Here is a 12,444-nt window from a genome sequence, read left to right on the forward strand (position 1 = left end):
TTTATATTCTTCATTGTTTCCAAGTCAACTTTGCTCACGTAGGAATCTGATTTTGTTTTTGCCTGTGTTCTTCTTTAATTTGAGATTTGCTTCAGTTAATTTAACTTTTTACGCTTATTTTTATACGCTGGCCCCTCTATGTCTCAACTGTATTTCCCAGATCATTTGTTTCCCCATCTTTCCAGTGCTAATGGAAACATTTTCTTTTGACCAGCTGGACAAGTCGAACAACAGGGTGAAAGCTTTGAAGAGACAGCTGGATGAGGCTGAGGAGGAGGTGACCCGTGCAAATGGTCAGAAGAGGAAACTCCAAAGAGACTTGGATGAGCAGATGGAAGTCAATGAGAACATGACCAGAGAGATGGCCACTCTGAGGAAATACAGGTGAGTTTCCCGACACAGACTGAGCTCTATCATGACCTCGTTGCACAGGAAGATATCTGTGGCCATGAGTTTGGTAGCAGTGACCTAATAACTTGTGTTGTTAACAGTTTGGTAGCAGTGATCTAATAACTTGTGTTGTCAAAAGTTTGTAGCAGTGACTTAATAACTTGTGTTGTTTCTACTAAATGCATTCGGATCTGAAGAACTGAACAGTTCGTGTTTCTTGAGTCGGCAAAGGTTCTTAACGCAGTCATTGTGATGATGATAAAAGATGATATTAGGATTTCTTTCCTCAAAGCTCTTGTGATGGGAAGCTTTTAAAGGAAGAGCTTGTAGTTATGGCAGCCTTTATTTATTTTTATTTTTTGGGGGTCAAAATAGCTTATGGAGATGTGACATGTGATTCTTTCTCTCTCTCTCTGTTGAGAATGTTCAAATTTAACCAGAACATTTTTCCATGTTCTGTCTGTATTCAGTGTTGGTCTGTTCCGACCTGCCTTTCTGATGTTCCATTTCTTGCATCGTCTCATGTGCTCTAAAAACACAACCACAGTAGTTGGTAGTGTCTCTGAATATCCTTTGAAGCTTACAATCCTAAGCTTTGTAACATCTTCTGCCATGGTAAACGACAAAGACAAATTTCTCCCTGCAAGATGAATAAAGATTGTCATTGTCATTTCAGGGTAAAGGATAGAATTTTGGAGCTCTGCCATTGAGCTATTGAATGTTTACAGTTTTTAGTTTTCTTCCATTGCTCCTCCACATATCTAAGTGTTATGCTGATTAAATAATCTTCAAGCCTGACCAACAGTGTAAGATGTATGTGATGTTGTAACTGACGTCGAGAGAAAATGAAGCTGAACATTCTCAAACATTTCATGAAGATCAGAACTCTCTTTCCATGCCTTTGGTTTGACATGCAGCTGAGCAGTAACTTGATGCTGAACAGCATTCATCTATTAAATTCTCCCGACGTCTGTATCCTCCTATGCTTTCAAGTGTCGGCACCAGCGTGAATGACACAAATAACTGCTTGTTTCCTGGTGGCTGGCGAGCACTCTGGTGTGGTTTGCGACATCTAATTCTTGTTCAGTGTCTCTTTTGTCCTTATCAGCTTTTTCTTATGCAGACTTGGTTCAGGATGTTGATTGTGCTGTAAAGTCTAAACTGGACACGCTCCTTTATGTGTACTTGTAGGTTGTGTAGGGCAAAGCATGTGTTTGTGCCTGTTTTTTCTGTCAAGTGTCATAGACAAGGATTGAACTTCGGCTCCATCTTACTTTTCAAAACAGTGCTTGGTTGTCGGGATTCCCAGCCTTCCCTCTTCCCTCTTGTTTTATTTCAGTTGTTAGATTCTGCCTCTTGCTTAATCAGTGCTCTAGTTGACAACTGTTACGTTTTTGTTTTTGTCTCGTTAATTCTTGAGATTATTGTTTTCCTCATCACATAAATACTTTCAAAGTGAAGTAAAATAAAGAAGTAACTGTCCAGTTTTTAGCATGCTTGCTAAAAGCATGTCAACCTGCATACAATGCAAAAAAAATTTCAACCATAATTTGTTTTTCTTACACCTGTTTTGGGTTTTTCATAAACCTTTTAAATGTTGTTGAATCATTATGAATGTACAGTAACAGTCTTCATGTGCATTGAACCTACTGTCTGCAACTTTGTCATTTCTAATTCCTTCAGTAGCAAAAAAGAGAAAGAGTAATAGTAGCTGGGTAAGGAATCTTGTTCTGAACCAATAGGCTTGCTTTTGCATTTTGCTTATCAGTCTTTCCTGACACCGTGCTGTTTTGTTTTTGCTTCCCTTTGAGAGGCATATTTTTTTAGAATGGATCATGATAGTCTCATTGTAGCATGTCTTCCTTTCATACTCACAAGAGATTTCGCAGTCCTGCATTTTTCCCCCCATCTGTCCCACTGCATTATCACTGTAAGACTTACTCCCATCATCTTTATGATATCCTTTTTGCAGGAGCTCGAGGTAAATTTCTGTAAATACAAAAATTATTCAAAAGTCTTTGAAGTTGTAATTCAGTTGTGTTGTAATGTTAGATTTCGGAGTGTCCCTTGATTGGTTCAGCTGTTGTGGCAGCACACGCAAAGTCTCCCTTCCACGGATAAAGTCTGTCTGTCCCTTGTGATGAGCTGAAGCTTCCGTGTTGTTATGAGCATGTCAGTTGGTGTTGTCGTTAAATGTTAACAAGAGAAAATTGTTGATTCTCCTTGCTGAGCACCAAAAAAAGTTCTTTGAACGCCATGCAAAAGGCTTAACATGTTTTTGACCTTCCTTTCCTTTCTTTACCCTTGTTTTGTTGTTTTATTGATGTGTTCCTTTATCGTTCCCCCGGACAAGGCATGTGTCTTGTGAGATACAGAGATGTTGTCGTTGGGACAGATTACTGTTGCATGAGTGGATTCTTCATACCTCTTTTGCTTTTTGCTGAAATCTTACTAACTTAATGTAGGGTAATTAATTCTTTGCTGATAACTTTATGACATCTTTGAAAAATGCCACTGTACACTTTTCTAATGCAAAGGCAAAGCAGGTGTTGTTGCAATAAATAAAAACCCAAAACTTGAATAGGCATTGGTTAAGGTTTGTAATTGGTGAATGTTACCATGAATTGGTGAACTGTTAACCATGCTAGCCACCTCAAGGTCCATAACTTATCTTCCTCCTTGAAGGTTAAAGGTCAACATCAGTTCATAATATGGACCAACTATAATTATTATTATTAGTTCAGGTTTGGAACTGGTGAATAATTTATTTTTTCTTAAATGCACAGTTTTAATCCAAAAGTAGATTGTTTGAAGCCTGCTAGTTTCTCTCTGTAAATGTGAATATATTTAATGGGGGGGGGGGGGGGGGGGGGGGGTTGATTAAGTCCTAAGAATATTCAAGCCATTGGAACTTTTTTCTTTCTTAGACAAAGCAATATCTTGCTGCTTTCACTTCTGCCTTCTCCAGATCTCCTCTTCTCTCTCTTGGAACATTTGCCAGTGCACTACTATGTGCCTACAGTATTTACACAGTCTTCGTTCTCCACTTCAACACAAGCACACACTTGTCTTTGTTTCTTTGTCTATCTCTTTTCCTTTGTCTCTTTGAATGTTCTAGTTCTGTCTCCCCCTTTGCACCCACCTCCTGTGCATTTTGTCCTAGTGTGTTATCAGAAGTTACACCAGATCGTAAGTTTGATCTGGTCACAAGGAAGTCACAGTTAATTAGACATGTAGACAGCACCTTCACAATATCAATTTCGTGTAATTAGTTGACTATTGGTGGTTTAACAATAGAACAGTACAGACTGGTGATATGCCTACCTAGTTAAGGGACACCTATCTAGTTAAGAGACAAGTTCTTGACTGATTATCTTTCAAATTCACACACAGCCCTAGTTGGGTCTGTATATTATTACACACATGAAAACTGCACTGCGATGCCAATGTGAAGTTTAGTGTGTATGTTACTGAGAGTGGGGGGTTGTCGAAGAAGATAACATTTTAACTTACATTATTTGATTTTGCTCGCAGCAGATTTGTCATGTAAAGTGTTTCTTTGTTCCTGTTGTTACTACTGTTGCTCTGTATTATGCCCTAAGCCCAAGTCCCTATTATCCTTCGATTTTTCTGTATCCTTCCTGCATGGTTCAACTGTACATTAAATAAAGCAGCTAAGCAATACTATCCAGGGGTAAAAGCTGTAAAAGATTCATAATGCATGGTTCAGATGTACAATAAACAAAGCAGCAGTGCTTTGTAAAAGTAAGGACTATGAATTCCATTTAGTATCTTCAGATGTTTTGTAAGTTAAGCTTTCGTGCTCAGAGATAGTGATGATCTGTAAGTGCTTCTGAGATTAAAACTTCTAACATCATTGATACTTTTAAGTTTTATTCATTATAATAAGTAGTATTGTTGTTATTGCATGTGTAAATGTTAACACATTTCCTTGTACTTTTTGGTACTTTCGGAGTAAAGACTGGGCCCTTTTCTGTGATTTTAGCATTGTGTGAACCTCATGTTTGTCCATCGTTTGGAGCTGTGAAATATTTGCACTCTTTTATGTTTAGTTGGCCAGTGTTGTTTTCATTCCAAGGGTTGCCTCAGCAGATATACTAAAACTGAAGCACCAGATAAATGCTTACCCCGTACCAGAATTGCTTTTTAAAACAAATATTGTTTACTATAAGTAATAACCCCATTATCTTTCCAATTGTCTGATTGCATAGCGCTGTGATGACAATATTTTGTTGTTTATGTTTTGCTCTTTGAGCATCATGGAGACATCTAGCAGCAGTCATTCTATTTTTTTTCCTTTACTTTACATCTGCTAGCTTGAGGGATATGTGATAATCTACATTTTGAGTTCCTCACTTTTATAGCCCACGGGTTCCTCACTTATTAAAAAAATTATTATAATGTCCAAAAAGCTCAAAACTTATTGTAAAGTTAGCCCTCAAAGGCTTTAATTGATAACGGAATTCTTTAATCATTTCATGACTGTGAGCTTTTTCTGTTTTTATTTTGAGCTGTTCAGATGTCATATTTTTGTCCTCTTTCTGCCCTTCCCCAGAAATAAATAAATACCATATAAACAACCATACAAACCAGTTTGTTCAAAAGATGTAGGGATGAGAGACTTACGCTATTTATGACAGCTGTCACAAGTTCAGATTTATATTTAGCTCTAACTATGGTTGCTTTTAGTTTTTGTTTGTTTGTTTTTATACTCCGTATGTAATGATTCTTGATTTGAGGGAGAAGGCTTGCAATATGAGACAAAGCAGGCTAGTCCTTTGTTACTTTTTGTGGGTTTTTTTGGTGGGGGTTTAGTTTCTTTTTGTATTGGGTGCCATAACAGTTAACTTTTTGTTTCTGTTTCTGCTGATAGAAATCAAGTCTCATAAACTGTATGCTGGCTGAAAAATGCATATTTGTGTAAAAGTATGTTCGTTGTGCACTTTCAATATTCATTGTTCCTGACTGTGTATCCCTGGTGTTTGTCACTTCCAGGCCGTCAGCTTCCCGGTCAGCCCGCTCTGTGATGTCGACCACGCTGCGCGGCTCGGACACCACCTTGGACGACCAGGGCTCGGAGGACGGCAACGAGGACCAGTCGGAGACATAAAGACTTTCTTTGTTGCAACCGTTCTTCTCCTCGTGGACATGACACGGCCTGTGCAGGCGGCTCCATCGGAATGTTTTGTGCTGTAGTTAGGGGGTATCACATAATTATTTTGGTATTCTTATAATCAAAGGTAGAATTATCTTTGAGCCCATGAATTCTCCTGGAATTGTAGTAGTGGCTGTATCCCGGGTCACTGCTGTTGGTAAGGGCAAGTTATTGTTGCGGCATGTTTTATTCCCCAATCAAATGTTGACGCGTATATTGTATCCACTTTTTACTGTGTTTGCTGACACTGTACAGTACTGACCATAGAATGGGCCTGGCATTCTCTTTTGTGTTTATAGCTTTACAAACTGAAGTCACAAGTGAGCCGTGGGCAGAGGAATTTTCTGTCGAACAGAATATAACGGGGTGGAGGGGGGAGCTGAATTATTTAGCTTATGGTTTCGTTTGATGAGCATTGTGCCATGAGTCTAGTGCTCCCTATTGCTCACCTCCAACCATCCTCAAGGTCTACAGTATAGAAAAAGTAAATTGTACCATATGACCGCCACACAGTCTTAGTGCCTGTGGCTCTGAAAGGACTGTAGTACTAGTGATTGCTTTTGTTGCCGAATACAGCCTTTACAGGTGTAGTCCTTGTCCAAAAACTGCTGTAGACTGGTCGTGTTCAACCACAGGCCACAAAAGAATATGAAAACTGAAGCTGGAACCAATTCTTAGCCTGAGAAATTTTTGCATGCTGTGTGTCACAGGTGAGGATGTCAGTTCCATAGCTCAATGTAGTCTAGGACTTTGTATAAACAAATCATGATGATCATGTTTACCTGAAATCTAAAAATGAGGTTGCATTTTTTTTTAGTTGTTACCAGTGCTTTCTAGAGCTTTATCTTTTAGTTCTGTGGCTCAGATCTACCAATGTCAATTGATGATTTTGTGTTTGAATATTTGACAGAGTATCAGTGGTAGACTGCTCTTCGTATGTAAAGCGTGAATATTAAAAGATGCCTTTGCATTTGAATGTAGTGTTCTGCTTTTTCTTCCAATAAATTCATTGTGTTCATAGAGAACTAAGGAAAACTAGAGTTATCTGCTTTCTTTTTTATTTCTCATGATGTATGTGAAGGTATCAATTCCATAGTGTCGTAATACCATACAATTTTTTATGTATTGGTTTACTTATTTCAATTCAATGAATGCTATTAGTTATCGTTGTGTAATCTACATCTATCCTTTATAACTTTATTATGATTTTATTACCAAATTATCTGAAGGAGTGATGCAGCACTTAAATGCTGCTCCTTATTTTTGTGTCTTGAGGCCAAATACTGAGTACCTCAAAGTAGCAAACATTTGGCCTTGAGTGGACACCAGCAGGATATCTATGCTGCCAGGCCTAGCTCCCCAAGACTTGAGGCTAGTACAACGCCCGGCACTGGAATAACCCTGGCTCTGGCTCAACCTGTCAGATCCCAAGACATTGGGCAGGTGCACGGTGGTGCTGTCTGTCCCAGTTTTGAACCATATCGCACGTGTTAATTCCAGGCAGTTAAATATCAAGCTCATTCCATAGACCTGTAAAGTATTTTTCTTTATATATTCTCTTTCATTTTCTAGACTTCAGTTTTGACATTTTTAATCTGTCTTTCAGTCAGACAGAGGGTGGATATTTGGAGTGCATGTTTGCATCCAATAGATATATTTGCATTTGCCACCTTTTCATGGCTCTGAGCTGTGAGTGAAGTTTTCGGGGGGTCAGAGGGGACTGCGATTGTTGAAGTATTGCATGTTATATAACCCAGATGATGGTACAGACACCTGTAGTACAGCGAGGACTGGCTTTGTAGGGGAACTAATTACCAAAAAGAGAACTAATATTTACTCAATACAATGTATTGTATTCTCCTTCTCCTTATTGACCACCTAGTGTGTAGGTGACATTTTAGAGAAGATCACCTATTTCCGCTGTTGGACGTAAGCTTTCTGCTTTGATTAATTGTTTTAGAAACCAGTTTTGTCTTTGGCATAGCGTTACTAATATTGAGTCAAATTCAGTATGACTGTCCAAGCAGTTGTTTGTTGCATTCCACCAATAGATCCTTTTTCAGGGGATGGAATATTTGTGCAGTGTGTAAACCTGTCTGTTAGCAGGGCATCTTCTCTTGGTATTACCATTATTGCATTTATCAATGCAAACTCATGCGTAGTGCAAATTCTAGTAATGAAAGCAATTGCTAAAAAAATATTCCATGCAAAACTGTTCATTCATTTCTCTACTAAATAAATATGAAAAGGAAATTCCCCATTGAAATGGTAACTGTTGACACTGACGGGATCAAAATGGTATCAGTATTTGTTATTATATTGGTGCCTGAACTTTGTTGGACTGCATTGAATGAAACTTCCTCCCTCCAAACCTTTCATGATTTATTAACAAAACAAAAAAAGAATGTCTTTTGTGTAGCCACACTTGTTTCATTACAGCTTGATGCAATAAATACATCATGTACTGCTTTGCTGAACTTCCAAATAAACTCTCAAACACTTAGCACAGCATCTGTTGTTCCTAGTTTTGTGGAGTTCTTGCCTGATGAAATAAAGGCTTCCTTATTCCTTACCCAAAGGGCCATTCCATGACAAGTGAAACTTCAGTGGCACACATGAGACAGGCCTGATGGATGACCTGTTGTTAAATTCTATCTAAACAGTCTAAACAGTGGTAGAGCCGGGTTTTTTTTATTGGGGGGGGGGGGGGGGGGGGTAGTAGAAAGTTGCCTCCAGCTCGTACAAAAAGAAAAGGAATGGCTCAATCACTGCTGAGAATTTTTTTCCTCTGTGTTATGTCTGTCACTGCAGTTTTGTTTTTCATGGAATGGCCCCAAAGTGTTTTAAGCAGACCTTTCTGGAATGCTTACAAGTTGCAAGAATGAAACTGAAAACTATTTTCTGTTTTTCTCCATCTGGGAAGCACACTGGAGAATCTGCCCTAGGGTACAGTCCTGAAGGTCCATGGTATCGCTTGGTTATGCTGAACTTTAATCCCTTGACATGCGAGAGCCTAGCTCCTGACAAACCCAGTTGGGGAGCAACAAGTCGTAGGCTTCTCAAATTAGAAATGCTGAAGCCAAGTGAGAAGCCCACAAGCTGCGCACATCCACAAGTGGAAATTATGAGTCATTTGATGATGTTTATAAGCTCAAAATGAGTCAAACTTTTCTCTGCTAGAATTGATCTCATTGGCCAAAGCGGAAATCACAAATCATTTTAATCCTGTTTTTTTCTTCTATTTCTTGAAGAAATATTTTCAAAAATCCTTCTGTGCTGATACATTGGTCATGTTCAGACTTTGAAGGACAAAGTTTTCTTATGTACGAACCGTAGACTGGATGTACTGCACAGGTGACTGTGGTATAGCGGTTAGGCCTATGTTGCTGTACACAGAATATTTGATTTTAATATTATGTGATTTCGATTCCTCAATGGAGAGGTTTTTAATCGAGTATCTGCATCTGTCTATAGAATATTGTGTCCTACTGGTTCATGGGTGAACCTGATAAGCAGGGTCAAAGCGGGGGCTCTGGTAGTCAAGAGGTTATGGCATGGTGTTCTCCTCTCATTCAATAGGTCCCGGGTCCGAAACCTGGCAGCGACGAAATATTTTTTTCTCTCATCTCCTTTCCTGCTCTCTAGGCTAACTTAAACTCTATGTTCTGACATCTGCTTTCGTCTCCACTTTCTCCCCCCCCCCTCTCCTTTGCCTCCTCCTCTTGGCTCCTGACTATCTCAGCAGCCTTTCTACTTCTGCTGCTACTCCTTGGCTCCTTCTTACTGCTGTCTTTCACCACACCCCTGGTCTTATGGCAGGTAAGATCTAACACCTACCCATCTCGGATAAGGACGAAAAATCTCTCAAGATCCTTTGGTTGTCCAAAATCGATAAGAGTAGGCTTCACCCACCATCCGAGCAGAATTCAAAATTCCTACCAAACTAAAATGTTGTGACCTTGTGCAGTTGCGAGTGCCGTAAAGCACTTACCAAAACAAACAAGGGTCGAAGCAGCCCGCCTCCTTAATACTCTAATATTTTTTTATGGGGCATGAGTCCTTTACAATTACTTGAATGATCAGTAGTCACTTTCTTCAGGCCCAAGAATGATGATGGTTCAAGATGAAATATATAATTTTGCCACAAATCATGCAAACGAAGGTTGTCGTATGTTGTTGACTAATTAATTAATAAATACTCAGACTCTCAAAGTCTGAAGTGCGTATGGTTGGCAGGTGCTGTCACAACTGTTAAGACTTAAGACTATTGGAAAAGAAAATCTTACAAGAATTACTCTAGAATTTATAGCGCCAGATTACCTGGAGTGACTGAGGGCCGTGTGGTGCGCGTATGTTAGTAGAAAGTAAATGTATGAGCTTAGCGCCTCCATCAACACTATACTTCATGTATTAGGTTATCTAAGTCAAGAGGCGGGACCTCCAAATCTAACGCTCCTCTCCGGTGGGACCTAGTCAAATGGATTGAGAGCCGACTTGAAAAATCCTCGAAACAACATGAGTTTTAAAAACGCAGGGTCTGGGATTCAAACCAGGGCTATAGTACAGAATGGCTGAGCTAACGAAACGCCCTGTGCATGCGCTGCTGGGCAGGGGCGAAGGCTGACATGTTTGACACTGTAATCAAAGAGAGATGGGACCAGATAGGCCTGGAGATATCACACTCACACAAGTCACAAGAATCTTACTGGCACTGGAGACTGGAGGCGGCAACTCTAAGTTGTGAATGAAAACAAATCCTGAATTCATGTTGTATGCATATTCAACCGCTAAAATAATAGGGAAAGTATTTTATTAAATATTTTTTCTAACCTTAAATTTAACTTTAGATTTGAACACACGAACACCAAGGAAAGAAGCAGAGATGTCAGTTCTACAATGGCAGACAGCCGAAACACTTTGGTAGAACATGCCAATTATTTATTTTTTATTTCACATTTGGCTGTTTTTTGTCTAGCTTTTCGCGGCCAGGAGCCGCTGTCATAATCGAGGTCACGATCTGATTATAGGACGTTAAAAAATCGAGGGGAAAAAAACCAAGCACGCGCAGCAGTCAAGATAATATTAGGAGTTAGTTCCCCTCACATCTGTGAGGTAGACTCGACCAGTGTAATAGTTAGCTTACATAATCAGCGGGTGTGGGTGCTTATAACTGTGGCTCGAAAGGGGTGAACAGGGTATATATATGCGGCAAATGAAACAGTTTTGACTGCTATGCACATGTTCCCTTCAACTCTATTGGTAGACTCTTCCTGTCTCACTTTAAGCTTACTTAATCAAAGCTTGCGACTACTTATGGAGTGGCCCGATAGGGGCGAACAAGTTATTTCTGTGGCAATGAAACGGTTTTGAAGGTTAGGCATAGTCTATTGTTCATTGGTGATCATGAACGTCTCTTTACGTTTAATTTATGAGGTTTACGTCTATGGGTGAATTTGACTGCGACAATGTTTCAAAATTAGGAAGGGAAGCAGTGACTATTTGATTATATAGACGCTTCGCCTCTGCTGCTGGGTAAGTCTTGCCATGGTGGAGCTCCGGACATTTGCCTGTCAGGTTTCTTCAAAACTGACATGAAAAGAAAAAACAATTCCGATCCTGCCTTGGTTCAGACCTCGACCCGTATATTTCAGTCAAATTTACTGGCGTCTGTGGTGTAGCCTTCAGATTTAGGCGTTTTGTAGTCGCATGCAAAAGACCCGAGTTCCATTTTTCAGTTCTGCGTGGGAAGATATTTTTATTGGCATTTCTGCTCGGACGTTAACTGATTCACTCTCACCCAGGGTCGAAATATGCTTCCCAAATTATATAAATTGTGCTGACAGGGGCGTAATATAAAAAAATAAAATAAAAATTTTAAAAAACATAAAGCAACAACGGCAAACAAAGAATTTAACCAAAAACAACAACAACAAAAAAAAACCCCAACAACACTAGCTTGAACGTTTGAACCTCCAGCTGAACTTTCTTAGACTGGGGCTGTCTGGGGAGAAGGTAAATAAAATCGAAGTGTCCACCTCTATTTTATACCTTGATGTTAATACGCCACCCATTTGAAGGTCAGTCATCGTTCATAATCTGTCTGGGTTTTTTTTTTCTCAGACAGATTACGAAGTAAAAAAAACCCCAGACAGATTATAAATGAAATCATAGCTAGCCTACAGCCATGCTTCCCTTACCGCTCCAGTTCTCATTTCTTTGAAACCCCAGGAGAAAAATGCCAAGAAAAGGCACCTCGTCTCCCCCCCCCCCCCCCCCCCCCCGATCCCTTTTGGATCTGGGCGGTCTCAGTGGTATAGTCGATAGTAGATTCTCTAACCATGATCGCTGGTCTTTGTACTGCGAAGTATGATTTCCACGTAAAGACAGTGTTCCTTGCCTTTTTCCAGATATCAATAATAAGCCGTTCTTCAAAGATGTTATCAATTATAATGTTGTGCAATTTACATGTAGTAAGAGGGGCGTTCCCACGATCCCGTCCCCCTCATCTCCCCCCCCCTCTCTCTCTCTCTCTCTCTCTCTCTCTCTCTCTCTCTCTCTCTCTCTCACTCTCGCCCTCCCTGTGTTTATGTGTGTGTATGTGTGTGTGTGTGTGTGTGTGTGTGTGTGTGTGTGTGTGTGTGTGTGTGTGTGTGCACTAGAATTGCTTTTTTCACAGAAGACTTGCGGGTATTCTGTAAACAAGAAGGAACATATACAAAGATTTCCACTACGAACAGGGAATCGAATTGCTAATCAACGAGAGTTAAGTTTCTCACTTGAAGAAATCGATTCCCACGTAGGCTACCACCAATCTATCACTTTCCACGTTCCACCAAGCTAAGAACAGACAGAATATATTTTGTAGAATGCAGACTGTC

The 12,444-nt window shown here is 39.8% G+C and overlaps 1 protein-coding gene across 11 annotated transcripts in view; it reads left to right on the top strand.

Moving 5' to 3' along the window:
* The window catches only part of LOC100533391 (myosin heavy chain, non-muscle), a 98,113-nt gene extending 90,038 nt beyond the window's left edge, over window positions 1–8,075 (top strand). For 7 of the 11 annotated variants that reach the window (XM_013081404.2, XM_013081406.2, XM_013081407.2 and 4 more), the window contains 3 exons: window positions 215–384; window positions 1,384–1,446; window positions 5,407–8,075. In XM_013081404.2, coding sequence (XP_012936858.1) covers window positions 215–384; window positions 1,384–1,446; window positions 5,407–5,521 — 348 coding nt within the window. In that variant the 3' untranslated portion in view covers window positions 5,522–8,075. Of the gene's footprint in view, window positions 1–214; window positions 385–1,383; window positions 1,447–2,073; window positions 2,106–2,362; window positions 2,372–5,406 lie in introns of all 11 variants that reach the window. The other 4 variants (XM_013081411.2, XM_035969239.1, XM_013081412.2 and 1 more) reach the window with 3 other exon arrangements.
* Window positions 8,076–12,444: the final 4,369 nt, after the last annotated feature.

The sequence above is a fragment of the Aplysia californica genome, unplaced genomic scaffold, assembly GCF_000002075.1.
Source record: "Aplysia californica isolate F4 #8 unplaced genomic scaffold, AplCal3.0 scaffold00129, whole genome shotgun sequence".
Taxonomy (NCBI): Eukaryota; Metazoa; Mollusca; class Gastropoda; order Aplysiida; family Aplysiidae; genus Aplysia; species Aplysia californica.